The 17,682-nt window shown below is 41.2% G+C and overlaps 1 protein-coding gene across 3 annotated transcripts in view; it reads left to right on the forward strand.

The window, feature by feature from the left end:
* BTAF1 (B-TFIID TATA-box binding protein associated factor 1) overlaps nt 1–17,682 on the forward strand; it is a 117,979-nt gene that overhangs the window by 4,053 nt on the left and 96,244 nt on the right. Inside the window, exon 2 of one of the 3 annotated variants that reach the window (XM_034662944.1) lies at nt 16,100–16,223. The exons of the other annotated variants lie outside the window; for them this stretch is intronic. Coding sequence (XP_034518835.1) covers nt 16,100–16,223 — 124 coding nt within the window. The remainder of the gene's footprint in view (nt 1–16,099; nt 16,224–17,682) is intronic. 3 annotated transcript variants of the gene reach the window in all.

Below are 17,682 nucleotides of genomic sequence, written 5' to 3' on the forward strand. Positions count from 1 at the left end.
TGACAGCGTTGAGTACCGTGGCTTATTACAGGTTTTTGTGTTGTTTTTTTAAAGGTTGTTTTTCATACTTTGCTATAATTGGCTGAGATGACTATTGTACATTGACTAGCTAATAGGAACATAGCTTTCCCTTGATCATATAAATTTAAAAATACAATTTAGAGAATTTTTCCTTAGTGACCTAAGCTATAAAGATCATGTCTAAAATGTCTAGACAGTAGTTATGATTTGACTGCATTATTAGAAACGGTTTCTCAGGTCTGTGACATTTTTGCATTTGAAAATAATGCAGAGTTCAGAAATGTTTCTGGAAAGGGGAACACACCCTCTTATGGAAGAAACAAATTGCTACATTTGATCAGAACTTTGCTCAGTTTTGTTAATTCTCTCTGTATTGCTGATACTTCAGAGAAACATTGTTTCAGCAGTCCTGTTCTACCAAATACAAGGAAGTTTCTTAATGTGGGGGAAGTTCCAGTGGATCCTTCCTACTGACAGGGAAAATGCTAAAATGATCTTGATGATCTCTAAGACAGCACAGGCTTCTTGTGTTTGTTAGGCCTGTTCCTCCATTACTGCTCATTTCAATCCATTATAGGAATGACAGAACTATTGTAAATAATAATATGTCAAATATTTTGTACTTTAAAAAAGGGACAAAAAATCTAGGAAAGGTAGAAAGGTATATAGCTTTCATTTCAATCTGTATGGTAAATTCCTCCCCGTTTCTTTGGTTTATTCCTCAGAGTACTTATATAAAGCGTTTTGTTGTTTTTAAATTGTGTTAAAATACACATAACGAAATTCATCATTTTAACCATTTTAAAGTGCACAATTTTGTGTGAACTTTGAAAATAACAGATATTTCTTCTGAAGAACCTAGATTTTCTTTTTAAGATAAAGTCATGCAAAAGGCTGTAGCTTGATGGGTGGATCAAGTGTAGAGGTTAGAAAAAAAATGTCCTAAAGGAAATAACTGTTTGGTTGTACTATTTCAGCATTCATTTAATGAGTATTTGTAGAATGCTTTCTATGTTCTAGGCACTAGAGAAACAGCAGAGAACAAAAATAGATTCACCATTTAAGAAAAAAAATTTAGGGGCGCCTGGGTGGCACAGCAGTTAAGCGTCTGCCTTCAGCTCAGGGCGTGATCCTGGCGTTCTGGGATCGAGCCCCGCATCAGGCTCCTCTGCTATGAGCCTGCTTCNGGGGGGAGGGAGGAGCAGACTTCCTGCTGAGCAGGGCACCCAGTGCTGGGCTTGATACCAGGGTCCTGGGATCATGACCTAAGCAGAAGGCAGACGCTTAACCGATTGAGCCATCCAGGTGCCCCTAAAGTCCCTATTGTAAGGAATTATGTTCTAGTATGGTAGTGAGGGAATGCAGTTTATTGTAGCATGCACCTGGCCTTGCACCTCGCTTTGCTGTGGTTTCACATCTTCATATTGATCTCAGTGTACTGTGTGGTGTCTTAAAGTGATCTTCCTTGTTTAAAAAATATAACATTAGCATGGTTTCAAATGACCCACAATATGAACTAGAAGGTATACATTTAAAAACATTGGTCTAGAGAATTTCTTGGAATTTTTTTCTTTTGACCATAACTTTCTTGTTTAATGATAATATGTGAGACTTAATACAGTGTTTGTATTAGACATTTACTTTCTTTTCCTATTCCCTAAGTCACACAGAAAAGTAAAAAAATTCAAATATTTTCTGTTTCAAATTTTACTGCACTTTTGTTAAATGTAAAAAAATGCATAACAAAATGGACAAACTTGACTGATAATTCTCTTAGTTAAGGTTACAAAGCTTTCCTTGTGAGGTATTCTGCTAGTTGACCTTATACTATTTTTCAAAGAGATTAAGTTTAAATTTATTCTGAGAATATTGAGGTCGGAAATAGACTGAAGAAGTTATATTTATACTTTTTTTTTTAAGGTAATCGCTGCCCCCCAACATGGGGCTTAGCTCATGATTCTGAGATCAAGAGTTGCATGTTCTGAGCCAGCCAGGCATGCCGTATCTTTTTTTTTTCCTTCAAATGTTTTAGGAGTGGCAGTGCAACATATATTTGTTTGTTAATGATGAAATAGTAATTTAGGACATAGTTCAAAATACCTGTAATTTCTTTCCGTATCGTTTTATATCTTTACTTCATGAATTATCATAATGCAAACAGCTGAAGAGATGAGGGGTTAGATTGCAGCTGCCAGCATAACCTCTGCAAACTTCCATGTATTCTTTTGTTTTTCTCGTCATTTAGAGCAATTGCCTGAAGTCACAGGTTGGTAAACAAAACATGAATCATGTCTTGTATAAAATTCTCTTTGAATTAAAATCCAAATTGAAAACAGGCCAGATTTCTTACCAGTAAATTCATAACCAGTAGGTATTGTCAAATATAATTGCCTTATATTTTATTTAAATTATTCTTCCAGTCGTTGGTACCTTTCATACAGCTTGACATCTATTACCTCATTCTCCTCCATCTGTCTATCCTTCAAAGAATGAAGAATGGCATTTTTTTCCTACTAGCTGTTCTGCAAGAGAAGTTTTAGCCAAAAGAAGTATTGTGGTAAGTACTGTGTTTCCTCAATTAGCCCTTCTTTTAACTTCCTTTCTCTTCTGACCACCTAGCTTCTGTCACACCCCTCCCTCACCAAGGGCCCTACCTGCCCTCCAACACAATACTGACCCTGTCTCATGCCCTTTCCCCTCCCCCACCAGTTCACTGTACCAGCCTTTTCCGTTGTGTCCTGGCCCTGATGCTTACCCTTCTACCGTGGGGTAACAGGTCAGACTGCCCTCTTGTCAGATCCTGGTCTGCTCATCCCTTTCTTCTTCCCCTTGTGTGGTGTTTATTCTGCTGTCCTGGATAGAGGAAGGGAGAACTCCAAAAAACCAAAGAAGTATTCTTGTATCCCCATTCCTCTATTCAGGGAGGCAAGTTTGGCTACCACCAAGGTGGAAGATGGTGAGGATAAATAGGCCTGGGTTAGGTGAGAGAGTGAACTGATCTGCTAACCCCAGGACAGTTGGCTGCTGGAGGAGCAGAGGTTACATGACACTGCATTGGGATAAAAGGCTTTGCATAAGGAGAGGCATGAGGAACTGTGTGGCTGTGAGACAGGATCAGCATTAGGTTAGAGAGGAGTCAAGGTCTTTGGCCTGGAGTGTGGTTCTAATGAAGCTGGGTAGCAGGGGACTAAAGGAAAGTTTAGGAAGGGTGGAGATTTTTGAAGGAATACAGTGCCTACTTCATGGTCTCTTTTTCAGCTTGCTCTTTGGAACAGGTATAACTGCCTTGATGTTCAGAATGCTGAAATACTGCTGGGCTGATCTTTTTTTTTTATTTTTTTATTTTATTTTATTATATTATGTTAATCACCATACAGTACATCCCCAGATTCCGATGTAAAGTTTGATGCTTCATTAGTTGCGTATAACACCCAGTGCACCATGCAATACGTGCCCTCCTTACTACCCATCACCAGTCTATCCCATTCCCCCACCCCCTCCCCTCTGAAGTCTTCAGTTTGTTTCTCATAGTCCATAGTCTCTCATGTTTCATTCCCCCTTCTGATTACCCCCCTTTTCTTTATCCCTTTCTTCCCCTACCGATCATCCTAGTTCTTATGTTCCATAGATGAGAGAAATCATATGATAATTGTCTTTCTCTGCTTGACTTATTTCACTTAGCATTATCTCCTCCAGTGCCGTCCATGTTGCAGCAAATGTTGAGAATTCGTTCTTTCTGATAGCTGAGTAATATTCCATTGTATATATGGACCACAGCTTCTTAATCCAGTCATCTGTTGAAGGGCATCTCGGCTCCTTCCATGATTTGGCTATTGTGGACAATGCAGCTATGAACATTGGGGTGCATATGGCCCTTCTCTTTACTACGTCTGTATCTTTGGGGTAAACACCCAGTAGTGCAATGGCTGGGTCATAGGGTAGTTCAATTTTTAACTTTTTAAGGGACCTCCACACTGTTTTCCAGAGTGGCTGTACCAACTTGCATTCCCACCAACAATGTAGGAGGGATCCCCTTTCTCCACATCCTCTCCAACAATTGTTGTTTCTTGCCTTGTCTATCTTTGCCATTCTAACTGGCGTAAGGTGGTATCTCAGTGTGGTTTTGATTTGAATTTCCCTGATGGCTAATGATTTTGAACATTTTTTCATGTGTCTGTTAGCCATTTGTATGTCTTCATTGGAAAAGTGTCTGTTCATATCTTCTGCCCATTTTATGATTTGTTTATTTGTTTCTCGTGTATTGAGTTTGAGAAGTTCTTTGTAGATCTTGGATACCAGTCCTTTATCTGTGGTGTCCTTTGCAAATATATTCTCCCATTCCGTGGGCTGTCTCTTAGTTTTTTTGACTGTTTCCTTGGCTGTGCAGAAGCTCTTTATCCTGATAAAGTCCCATAAGTTCATTTTATCTTTTATTTCTCTTGCCTTTGGAGATGTGTCGTGAAAAAGGTTGCTCTGGCCGATGTCATAGAAGTTGTTGCCTATGTTCTCCTCTAGAATTTTGATGGATTCCTGTCTCACATTGAGGTCTTTCATCCATTTGGAGTTTATTTTTGTGTATGGTGTGAGAGAGTGGTCAAGTTTCATTCTTTTGCATGTAGCTGTCCAATTTTCCCAGCACCATTTATTGAAGAGACTGTCTTTTTTCCACCGGATGTTTTTTCCTGCTTTATCAAAGATTAGTTGCCCAAAGAGCCGAGGGTCCATTTCTGGGTTCTCTATTCTGTTCCATTGGTCGATGTGTCTGTTTTTGTGCCAGTACCATGCTGTCTTTGTGATCACAGCTTTGTAGTACAGCTCGAAATCCGGCATTGTGATGCCCCCAGCTTTGTTTTTCCTTTTCAACAGTTCCTTGGAGATTCGGGGCCTTTTCTGGTTCCATACAAATTTAAGGACTATTTGTTCCAGTTCTTTGAAAAATGTCCTCGGTATTTTGATCGGGATAGCATTGAAAGTGTAGATTGCTCTGGGTAGTATGGACATTTTAACTATGTTAATTCTTCCAATCCATGAGCATGGAATATTTTTCCATCTTTTTATGTCTTCCTCAATATCTTTCAAAAGTGATCTATAGTTTCTAGCATATAGGTCCTTTACGTCTCTGGTTAAGTTAATTCCAAGGTAACGCATGGTTTTTGGTGTTATTGTAAATGGGATGGATTCCCTAATTTCTCTTTCTTCAGTCTCGTTATTCGTGTATAGAAATGCAACTGATTTCTGGGCATTGATTTTGTATCCTGCCACCTTACTGAATTGTTCTATAACTTCTAATAGTTTGGGAGTGGATTCCTTTGGGTTTTCCATATAGAGTATCATGTCATCTGCAAAGAGAGACAGTTTGACTTCTTCTTTGCCGATTTGGATACCTTTGATCCCTTTTTGTCTTCTGATTGCTGTTGCAAGGACTTCTAGTACTATGTTGAATAATAGTGGCGAGAGTGGGCATCCTTGTCGTGTTCCTGATCTTAAGGGAAAGGCTTCCAGCTTTTCCCCATTGAGAATAATGCTTGCAGTAGGCTTTTCATAGATGGCTTTTATGAGATTGAGAAATGTACCCTCTATTCCTACACTCTGAAGGGTTTTAATCAGGAAAGGATGCTGTATTTTGTCAAATGCTTTTTCTGCATCAATTGAGAGGATCATATGGTTCTTGAGTCTTTTCTTGTTGATATGATGTATCACATTGATTGATTTGCGAGTGTTGAACCATGCTTGCATCCCAGGTATGAATCCCACTTGGTCATGATGGATAATCCTTTTAATGTACTGTTGGATTCTATTAGCAAGGATCTTGTTGAGGATTTTGGCATCCATATTCATTAGAGAAATCGGTCTGTAATTCTCCTTTTTGAGGGGGTCTTTGCCTGGTTTGGGGATCAAGGTAATATTAGCCTCATAGAATGAGTTTGGTAGCTTTCCTTCTGTTTCTATTTTTTGAAATAGCTTTAGGAGAATAGGTATTATTTCTTCTTTGAATGTTTGGTAGAATTCCCCAGGAAAACCGTCTGGGCCTGGAGTTTTATTATTTGGAAGGTTGTTTATCACTGACTCAATTTCTTCATAGTTAATTGGCCTATTTAAGAAATCTATTTCTTCCTGTTTCAGTCTTGGTAGTTTATAGGTTTCCAGGAAGGCCTCCATCTCTTCCAGATTGTTTAGTTTTTTGGCATATAGCTGTTGATAAAAGTTTCTAATAATCCTTGCAATTTCAATGGTGCTGGTCGTGACCTCTCCCTTTTCAGTCATAATTTTAATAATCTCAGTCCTTTCTCTTTGTTTTTGGACAAGTTTTGCCAGTGGTCTATCAATTTTATGGATTCTCTCAAAGAACCAGCTTCTAGTCCTGTTGATCTGCTCTACTGTGGTTCTGGTCTCTAATTCATTGATTTCTGCTCTAATCTTGGTCAACTCCTTCCTTGTCAGTGGGTTAGGCCTGTCCCTCTGTTGCTGTTCCAGTTTCTTGAGGTGAGAATATAGAAACTGCATTTTAGATTTTTCTATTCTTTTGAGTGAGGCTTGGATGGCTATGTATTTCCCCCTTAGGACTGCCTTTGCAGTATCCCATAGGTTTTGGACCGTTGTGTATTCATTCTCGTTGGTCTCCATAAATTGTTTAATTTGTTTTTTGATTTCCTGGTTTATCGAGTCATTCTTGAGCAGGATGGTTCTTAGCCTCCAAGTGTTTGAGTTTCTTCCAGGTTTTTCCTTGTGGTTGAGTTCCAATTTCAGAGCGTTGTGGTCTGAGAATATGCAGGGGATAATTTCAATCTTTTGGTATTGGCTGAGACCTGTTTTGTGTCCCAGAGCATGATCTATTCTTGAGAATGTTCCATGGGCATTTGAATAGAATGAGTATTCTTTGGTTCTGGGGTGTAGTGTTCTATATATATCTATGAGGTCCAACTCGTCGAGTATGGCATTCAAAGCCTTTGATTCTTTGCTTAGTTTTTGCCAGGGTGTTCTGTCTATTTCTGATAGTGGGGTGTTGAGGTCCCCTACTATTACTGTGTTCTTATCTATATGTCTCTTTATTTTGGTTAAGAGTTGGCTTGTGTATCTTGCTGCTCCCCTGTTGGGGGCATATATATTAATAATTGTCATATCCACTTGTTGAATACTTCCTTTAAGAATAATATAGTGCCCTTCTGTATCTCTCTCTATGGCCTCTAGTTTAAAATCCAGTCTATCTGATATGAGAATTGCTACTCCAGCTTTCTTTTGAGGTCCATTTGCGTGGAAGATGGTACTCCATCCCCTTACTCTAAGTCTGAATGCATCTTTGGGTTCAAAATGAGTCTCTTGTAGACAGCAAATGGATGGGTCATGTCTTTTTATCCAATCTGCAACCCTGTGGCGTTTTATGGGAGAGTTTAAGCCATTTAGATTGATAGAGATTATTGACAGATATGATTTTAATGATGCCATTTCTCTTTAAAGTCTTTGTATCGGTTGTGACTTGCTGCTCTGTATCACTCTTGGGGCCTTTTTACCTTTATAGAGCCCCCCTTAATATCTCCTGTAGGGCTGGTTTCGTGGTTACGAAATTGGTTAATGATTGGCGATTTTGGAACGTCTTTATTTCTCCATCAATTCTGAATGACAGCTTTGCTGGATAAAGGATCCTTGGCTGCATGTTTTTCTCTGAAAGAGCTTTAAAAATGCCCCCCCAAGCCTTTCTCTCATTCCAGGTCTCTGTAGACAGGTCTGACGTAATCCTGATACCTTTGCCTTGGTACGTGAGAAATTTCTTTGCCCTGGCCGCTTTCAATACTGTATCCTTGGATCTAATATTTGCGAATTGCACTATGACATGCCGTGGCGTAGGTTTGTCCTGGTTGAGCTTGGATGGGGTCCTCTCTGCCTCTTGGACACGAATGCTTGTTTCCCTTGCTAGATTAGGGAAGTTTTCAGCTACAATTTGTTCAAATATCTCTTCTAGACCTCTGTTTTTCTCCACCCCTTCAGGGATGCCGATGATTCTGACATTGGATCGTTTCATAGAGTCAGTAATCTCCCGTAATCTACATTCGTGGGCGTGGATTTTTTTAAGACCAGCTTCTATTTTCGTTTTTTCTTCTACTAACCCATCCTCCAATTCGCTAACGCGTTCCTCTGCCTCGGTGACCCTGGCCGTCAGAGCCTCTAGTTTTGACTGTATTTGGCCCACTGAGTTTTTAATTTCTGTCAGATTCGCTCTCATTTCTGCCCTTAGGGATTCTATATTCTCAGCAACGCTTTCTCTGATGCTTTTTTCAAGTTTACTCATCATCTTGACCATTGTTGCTCTGAATTCCATTTCTGATAATTGGGATACATCCATATGTATTAATTCTGTGGCCGAGGCCAATTCTGTGGCAGAGGCCACAGACTCATTATCTTTTCTTTGCTGGGGGGGACTTCTCCTTCTCGTCATTCTGATGAAGAGAGATTGCAGGGTTGTCCAGAGCCCAAGTGTTGACTGGGACCCAGGCCGTGCGCCCTTGTTTTATAGAGATCTTAGGGATGTGGGCTTCTTCCTTAAAGAGTTTATTTATTTATTTGAGAGAGAGAGAGACAGTCAGCAAGAAAGGGAACCCAAGCAGAGGAGTGGGAGAGGAAGAAGCAGGTTCCCGGTGGAGAAGCCCGATGAAGGACTCCTTACGGAGCGTTGTGATCACACCCTAATCCGAAGACAGGTGCTTGGTGACTGCGCCACTCAGGCGCTCCGGGTTGTGGGCTTCTTGATTTTTCAGCCTGCCTTCTGGGGGAGGGGCCTGCCTGCCGGTACTCAGAAAACCCTGTTTGGGTAGAGTCTCTGTGTCCCTTGCGAGGGGGGATGGGGATGGGCACCCTGTGAGCCGGTATTTCCGGGCTTTTGTTCTCTGGCGGCTTTCCCTGGCGGTTTGCTATGCCTCTTCTGAGAGAGCAGCAGCGGCTGAAATTCAGCCTCTGTCTCAGAACAGAGGGATCGCGGATCGTTCTCCACTGATGTTCTGGCCACTTTAACTCTGTTTCTGTTGGTGCTGCTCAACCCTGCAGCATCCCGGGCTGTGCGCCCCACACCCGGCGTCCCAGCCCTCACTTCCAGGGCCGGCACGTCTCTGTCCTTTGTGTTTCCAACCCCGCCAGCCGCCAGCCGCCCCGCGCGGGCTCCCGGAGCTCCCCGTCTCAGTCTGGTGTCTCGTGGGTGCTGACCGCGAGTCCGCCTGCTCCCCGGTGCAGGTGGCCCTCCAGCCGCCAGCCGCTCAGCGCACGCTCCCGGAGCTCTCGGTCTCAGCCTCGATCCAGTGAGCACACCGGAGCTCCGGAGCTCCGTGAGATGCTTGGTGACGCACGCTCCCGGCTCACAGACTCATTCTGCTGTTTCTAGGGTGCGGGTCTGCGGTCCGTCCGCTCCCCGGTGCAGGTGGCCCGCCAGCCACCAGCCGCCAGCTGCCNCGCGCGCTCCTGGAGCTCGCGTTCTAAGTCTGCTGTCTCGCGGGTGCCGTCCGCGAGTCCGCCTGCTCCCCCGTGCAGGTGGCCCACCAACCGCCAGCCGTCCCACGTGCACTCCCGGAGCTCCCTTCTCAGTCTGCTGTCTCAAGCGTGCCGGTCCGCGGTCTGTCCGCTCCCCCGTGTAGGTGGCTACCGCTTCCCGGCGCCCTGACACGGCGGCTCCCTCCCCCTTCTGTTTAGCTTCCGATATCTGTGCGCGGTTTCACGGCTCCCCACTTCGTACCTCGATACTCAGCGCTGGAGATGTTCATTTGTAGAGATCCAGATGTATCTTCCTACGTCTCAGGCTGATTCCGTGGATGTTCCTTGCTGGTCTGGTACCTATCCAGCTCAACTCAGGGGACCGGCTGAAAAAGGGGTCCCCTACTCCTCCGCCATCTTAACCACCTCCCCCTGCTGGGCTGATCTTATCACTTACTGAAACATTATCTTTAGCATCAGTTCTGGTTGTTTTTGTTTTTATTAAGTTTTTTTAATTTATTAGAGAGAGCTTGTGTGAGTGGGGGAGGGGCAGAGGGAGAGAGGGAATTGCAAGCAGACACCCTGCTGAGTGTGAAGCATGATGCAGGGCCTGGCCTTATGACCCTGAGGTCATGACCTGAGATGGACACTTACCTGACTGAGCCACCCAGGTCCCCCAGTTCTATTATTTTTATAACTTGTTTTTACATAATACAGCTATTACAGATTAGGGTGTTTTTCAAAGGAAACAAAGAAATTCTAATATAACTCACTTTTTTTTTTTTTAAGCACACACTTTCTTTGCTTAAAAATGATGCTTAAACTCGGCCCCAAGAAACTTGCACTTTCCTTTATAATTTTAATTATAGTAAATAGCAACTAAAGAATTATTTGAATACTGAACAAAGACATGGCTGAGGCATGATGCAAAGTATTGTGGCAGACAAAAAGAATCATTGAAGGAGGGGAAGCCTCATGAGCATAAGGCATCATGTGACAAATTAGTGTAAGAGATGCCACAAAATAGCTTAACAAATACCAAAATGGTTATTCAAGGTGAGAATTCATGGAGACTTCAGAAGAGGACTTCATCTCTATGATACAGCAGTCTGAGATGGTTTCAAGAGGGTAAAGGACTTTAAATCTTGATGGATGGGATTTAGCTGAAGAATTGAGCCAAGAAAAGACATTCTAAGTGGAGAGAATGGTACAGAAGAAATTGTGAAAATCAAAAACGTCCTTGTTTGGGAGGTACTTTTTTGTTTTTGATTACCATCTGATAGGTAATGATGAGCCATTGACAGCTTTAGAGTAAGGTAATAATTAGATCAAAAGATGCTTTAGGAAGTAAATCTGGCAATAAGATCATGTTACTTTGGAGTTATGCGCCCCAGGCAGTTGAAAGTTTGGCTCCCAGATGGACTAGAGTTGGGGATGATTTGTACTGTGTTATAGTTTAAACAAATAATATAGTTTCCCGAGGTGAGGAGCCAAGGATTGGATATGGGAGAATGTGCACATTAAGAGTTAGGGATTCCAGAGAAAGAATTGAGAATTCAGATAAGAACAGGGTAATATAATGTGAAAACTTAGGAAGAAAAGTATCTTAAAAATGGGGTACTTGCTGATATCAGATTTCGTAGAAGAGTCAAGAAAATTGGACATAACCAAAAAAAATTGGATTTGGAGTTTACAAGTTCATTTGTGACCATCAGGTGTGCCATTCAGTTGAAGAGAACAGAAACTTGACTGGTAAGGATTAAATTGTGTATAGTGAGGAAATAAAGAAGTGATTTTAAACACTTATTCATGATGCTTGGCAGTAAAAAAGAAAAAATGTGCTAGAAGATGATGGTCAAGTAGTTTAATTCCTCTTTAGAGACAGAGCTCTGCATATTTGAAGGTAGAAGGGAATGGATTAATAAGGCAGTGATTTGAGGTATTAGAAAAAGGATAATTGAATGAGGATAGAAGGTGATGGTATCAGGGAAACAGTGGGACAATATCTAAGCCTTGAGGAAGAGTGAGGATAGTCTTTCCATTTGAAATAGAGAGGATGAGTGTAAAGAGCAATCTTTAGAGGTAGTGAGGAGAGAACTTGAGATAATTTGTGTTCCAAAGCCTAGAGATCTATTCAGTGAAGTAAGTAGTCCATTCCTTTTTAAGGAATAAGGAATGGTAATTGGGGCTTGAGGTAAGTGGAAATGATTGGGGAGAACTTTGGAAACTGTCCATTTTCTTTCAACTTTTACACACATATATATAAACAGGTTAGTATTGTCACTTCCTTACACTGTTTATTTTGCAGCCAGCTTTGCTTTTGCTCAAAAGAGCAGAATCTGGGACTCCTGGGTGGCTCAGTCAGTTAAGCATCTGCCTTCCCCTCAGGTCATGATTGGGACTGAGTTCTGTGTCAGGCTCCTTGCTTGACGAGGAGCCTGCTTCTCCCTCTGCCTGCTGCTCCCCCTGCTTGTGCATGTGTGCGCGCGTGCTCTCTCTCTCTCTCACACACAAATAAATAAAATCTTTAAAAAAATGCAGAATCTCTGTTACGGAAAAAAAATGATGTAATAGTTGAAATCTTTCCAGAGGTGCAGTCTAAGGAACTTGGCATCAAATAAGTCAAAGATATGACAAATGTTATGTTACATAAGAAAAAAAAAAGTGAAAAAAGAAGAAAACTCACAATGATGCAAAACTAAAATATGCCTAAATTATCTAGTTTTACCCTCCAAAGTAAGAGGTTAAGTGAAGTAAACTTCCCTAAGTCCTCCAACATGTGACGGAAGTCGGACCTTTAAAAGGCTCCGAACTTCCAGTCTAGTTTGTTTTTCATTTTGCCCCAGTTTTCTATAGAAAAGTCCTAAACCTATATGAACTGTATACATATAAGAGAGTCCAATATTGTAAGGTGGGCTTTTTTTGTTTTTTGTTTTTGTTTTTTTTAAAGAGCAGGAGAGGGAGAGAGGTCAGGAGGGGGAGAGGGAGAGCGAGAATTCCAAGCAGGCTCCATGCCCAGCATTGAGCCAGACGCAGGGCTGGATCTCACAACCTGAGATCATGACCTGAGCCAAAATCAACCACCGAGATGCCCCAAGAGCCTGATACTGTTATAAAGAATACATGCAGCAGGTCCACTTAACAGTAGCATAAATTTGACCTAAGACTAACCTATTCTTTGTAATAAAACTGATTTAATTTTTGGTAATTTTGCTGCCATATAATTGGAAAATTTTTTTTTAAGATTTGATTTATTTTAGAGAAAGTACTACAAGCAGAGGGGAGGGGGAGAGGGAGATGGAGATGGAGACTCCCTGCTGAGTAGGGAGCCAGACATGGGCTCCATCCCAGGATCCTGAGATCGTGACCTGAGCTTAAGGCAGATGCTTAACCAACTGAACCAATCAGGTGCCCCGGAAGATTTTTTTTTTTTTTTAAGTATGCTCCATGTCCACTGTGGGGCTTGAACTCATGACTATGAGATCAAGAGTCGCCTCACTGCCAACTAAGCCAGCCAGACTACCCCTAACTAATAATATAGTATATTTAAAATGAATTTTTGTCTTGGTAATTACAGAAAGTTGTTCATAGATGTTTGAAATTTCTTTTTTTTTAAAGCCTTTTTTTACATTTTATTTTTTGAAGATTTTATTTATTTGTCAGACCACAAGCAGGGGGAGTGGCAGGCAGAAGGAGAAGCAGGCTCCCCGCTGAGCAAGGAGCCCGATGCGGGACTCGATCCTAGGACCCTCGGATCATGACTTGAGCTGAAGACAGACACTTAACTGACTGAGCCACCAAGGCATCCCAGATGTTTGAAATTTGTTTTTGCAAATTTCATGGACAAAATCATATGGTCATGGCAATGTGCAGATGTTTGTTGTGGAGGTTCAGAGATGGTTCTCATGAACTTTAACATCACAACTCTATTTAAAGATAAATGTAATTCACGGGGCATTCTGAGAGTTATGTATGTGATGGGTGAGGGAAATCATTTTTTGGGGAAGGGATTTGTGTCTGACTTAGTCTTAGAACTTTCAAATAACACCAGCTGTCAAAAATTTTTTTTCTCCCTTCTCTTCCACAATCTCTGAGTCACTGTTCACCAAATCCTGTAGCAAAACCTGATGAATAAATGGGTAAAGGCAAGTATTTAGATAGCCTTGAATTAATAAGGAGAAATATTGTGTTAGCAGGTGGGATGTGTCTATGTATAGTGTATATATAAAGTAAATTAATTTTTGCATGTCTTATAAAAATTAATTTCTTTATAATCACTCTGTATGCCATTCAGTATTTTGGAAGCAGAAACTGTGTTGTATTACTCTGCTTTATGCCACTGGCTTTTTTATTACCTCACGAATTTTTCTTGAAATTTGTCCTTCCTACATACCCTTAACTATAAATTTGAACCTTACCTCTTAGTGTTTTGTTCTGAAGCAGTTAAAAACTTTTCATAGTACAGTTAGTGTTCCTGAACAAAAAAGATCTGTTTTAGTTCTGTTTCTTACTACTTACAATGATTTTGTGCTTATTAGTGACTAGCTAGTTTGATAAATACTACCAGAAAAAAAGAAAAGAACAATCCTGCTCATTTCATCTGCCTCTTAAAGGTTTATCTTTTCTTATAAAAGACTTTTAGAGCTTTGTTGTGTAATTTTTTTAGCTCTTTGTGGTAGAAAAATAATCCCAGAAGTAAAATACGAGCTTCATTGGAACCTTACTTTTTATTCCTCATTAGATAAAATTTGAAAATGTGTTCACTAAATCTCCTCTTGTATAGGATTGGGCAGTCAGTATAACTTTGCCCCTTGTCATCTTCCATCTTTTTAAAAAATGTTTTTACAGATTTATTTATTTTAGAGAGCGTGCGAGTGCACGTGTGCAAGTGGTGGGGAGGGGCAGGAGGAGAGGAGAAGCACACTCCCCACTTAGTGTGGAGCCCGACTCTGGCTCCATCTCACCACCCTGAGATCATGACCTGACCCGAAACCAAGAGTTGGATGCTCAATTGACTGAGCCACCCAGGCGCCCTATCCTCCATCTTTTTAAGTACCCATTTATTCCGTATATGAAGTATGAAGCTGCCTTCTTTTCATTACCTTCATTTACTTTGCCTTTTTGAGCCTGATTAGGAGTGTGACAGGAAAGCTAGACCTGGGGCGTGTGGGTGGCTCAGTCCTTAAGAGTCTGCCTTCTGCTTGGGTCATGATCCTAGGGTCCTGGGATCGAGCCCCGCGTCAGGTTCTCTGCTCAGCGGGACGCCTGCTTCTCCTTCTCCCACTCCCCCTGCTTGTGTTCCCTCTGTTGCTGTCTCTCTGTCAAATAACTAAATAAAATTTAAAAAAAAAAAAAAGAAGAAGGAAAGCTAGACCTATATTATGATACGTGGTTAGTTGGTGGTAGTTACTTGTGACTTTGCCTTTCTAAAACCTTAGGGTTTTCTTGTATTCCAAAATGACAGTAACACAGGGTTCCACCACTTCTTACCTATTATGGCATTATGATACTATTCCAAGCTTTATTCATTGGATAAATGGCAGAATTGCAATTTGAACTGTGGTGTCGTGGCTCTAGAATTGTTGCCATTATGCTATATGCCTTTGGAAACATTTTCCTCAGAGATCTTATTTATTGCCACATTTGTCACTTCTGTACAAATGACTTGAGTCTCAACTCTTCCTGAACTTCACATCTCTATTCCAGCTATCCTTTTTGGTCTCTCCTAGCTATCCTGTCCCCACCACTAGTAAACTTGTCATCTTTTCCCCATAATATTTTCTCCACCAGGTCTTCCCATTTTTTAAAATGACATCTTCATTTTCTAAGATTCAGAGTCTTGAGAGTCCTTTAATTTTCTTGACATTTCATTATTGCACCATGTGTGTTAATCCTCTGCAGCCTCTCTCCCAACTTTTTTTTTTTTAATTAAAAAAAATTTTTTTTAAAAGATTTTATTTATTTATTTGAGGGAGAGAGCACACAAGCAGGGGGAGAGGCAGAAGGGGAAGCAGACTCCCCGATGAACAGAGAGCCTGATGCCAGGCTCTATCCCAGTACCCCGAGATCATGTCCTGAGCCAAAGGCAGCTGCTTAACTGACTGAGCCATCCAGGCACCCCTCTCCCAACTTCTTTCTAGACTTCTCGCCATGATGGCAGTTTAGGTCTGCACTTTTAGCCTAAAACTTTCTAAAAGTTTTCTTCCATTACACTTCATGCTTCACACTGCTGCCAGATTAATCTTCCTAAAATAGAGCTCCAGTTCCATTGCTTTCTTGAACCAAGACTTTCATGGTTGACCTTTAAGGTCCATCTCATACACCATTTATTTTATGAAGCCTTTTCAGTATTACACAGTTAGGGATATAGTATTTGCTCCCTCTGTTCCCACTCTTCAGAGCACTTTGTATTTCTTTGCTGACACATATGTTATTGTACCCTGTATTCTAATTATTTGTGTACTTGCCTTCCTACTTACCCTACCCCCAGTTGCAAGTTCTTGAGAGTAGAGATTCTCCTGAAGCCCTAGAATAGGTCTTCGTTCATAAGTGCTCAATACATTTATTAACTTACACCTATGAGGAAACACATTTCAAAATAATCATTATATTTTTGTTATTTTAGGCTTGACCGTCTTTTTATCTTACTGGATACTGGCACTACTCCAGTTACAAGAAAAGCTGCTGCACAGCAACTTGGAGAAGTGGTAAAGCTTCACCCCCATGAACTAAATAATCTTTTATCTAAAGTAAGAACTTTTTTCTTTTAGTATAACGCAATTATAGAAATTTGTCTGTGGATGGGAATATAACAATAGAAATTGTCTTATTTTAGTGGCAATTTGTGGTCTTCAAATTCCATTAAATATCTTACTATTTCTCCAGATATATTTTTTTAATTTGGTCTTTCTTTTTTGTCACAAGATTTAAAATATTTCGGGTTTTTTTTACATCAGATTTAATTGTCTAAGGGATTTGACAATATACAACCTTTTGCCTGTGGCACAAATTTGAATCTGACCCAATTTGGTAATGCACTAAGTTGTTAATCTAGTTTGTTAGTGGTCTGACTTGTTCTTAATGGCTAGTAATTATATCATAGTTGGCAGTCTTCAAATGGATTGAGTACTCATGGGAAATGATTGAAATATATGAAAAGCTAGTTATCATTACCTTTTAAGTTATCACCTGTTTTGAAAGTGGAGGCTTTCTGCTTTGGTGAATCAGTGTTTTCATAATATTAGCCCCTATTCTTTCCCTAAGCAATGGCTGTATTTTTACTGAACTCTGAGCTTGTAGAAGTGTGCCTGATGATGGTAAGCAGCACATTCTATGTGTTTAATAATTCTCTGGCACTCAGGGGTGCCTGGGTGGCTCAGTCAGTTGAAAGTCCAACTCTTGGTTTCAGCTCAGGTTGTGGTCTCGTGGGTCATGGGATTAAGCACCGTGTGGGTTCTGCCCTCAGTGGGGAGTCTGCTTGAAGACTCTCTCCCTTTGCCCCTACCCCCACCCTCCCTCTTCCCGTGCATGCATGTGTTCTCTTTTTCTCTTTCTCTAAATAAATAAATCTTTAAAAAAATTTTTTTTTCTGGCATACGAAGTAAAAACTGGAGTGCTTTGTGAGTTGGGGGGCTTGGGTGGGAAGGAGGGTAGGAACAGAGGATAGGGTTGGGGAGCAATATGGAAATCCCAAGATCCCTCTCTTCCTGCTGGTCTTACCCCTTCCTCCCTCCCTCCCTCCGTCCTTCCTTCCTTCCTTCCTTTCTTCCTTCCTTCCTTTCTCCCTCTCTCTCCCTTCCTCTCTCTCTCTCCCTTCGTTCCTCCCTTCCTCCTTCCCTCCCTCCTTTCCTTCCTCTCTTCCTCTCAAGATTTTATCTACTTATTTGAGAGAGAGCATATGAGCAGGGAGTAAGAGGGAGAAGCAGACTCTCCACCAAGCAGGCGGGGAGCACGATGTGGGGCTTGATGCCAGGACCCCAGGATCACAGCCTGAGCCAAAGGCAGACACTTAACTGACTGAGCCACCCAGGCACGCCTTACCCCCTCCTTTCATTCTCATTTGTCCCTTCTTGATTCATATGAGTAGGAGTTCTGCTTGTGAATATACAAATCTGTATGATATGGTTCCCACCATGAGGGCTGACAGTAACTGTCTTTTCCAGTATATTTACCACCTAGATATTATCAGGACTTTCTAACCCAATATGT

This window comes from Ailuropoda melanoleuca, chromosome 6, assembly GCF_002007445.2.
Source record: "Ailuropoda melanoleuca isolate Jingjing chromosome 6, ASM200744v2, whole genome shotgun sequence".
NCBI classification, from domain to species: Eukaryota; Metazoa; Chordata; class Mammalia; order Carnivora; family Ursidae; genus Ailuropoda; species Ailuropoda melanoleuca.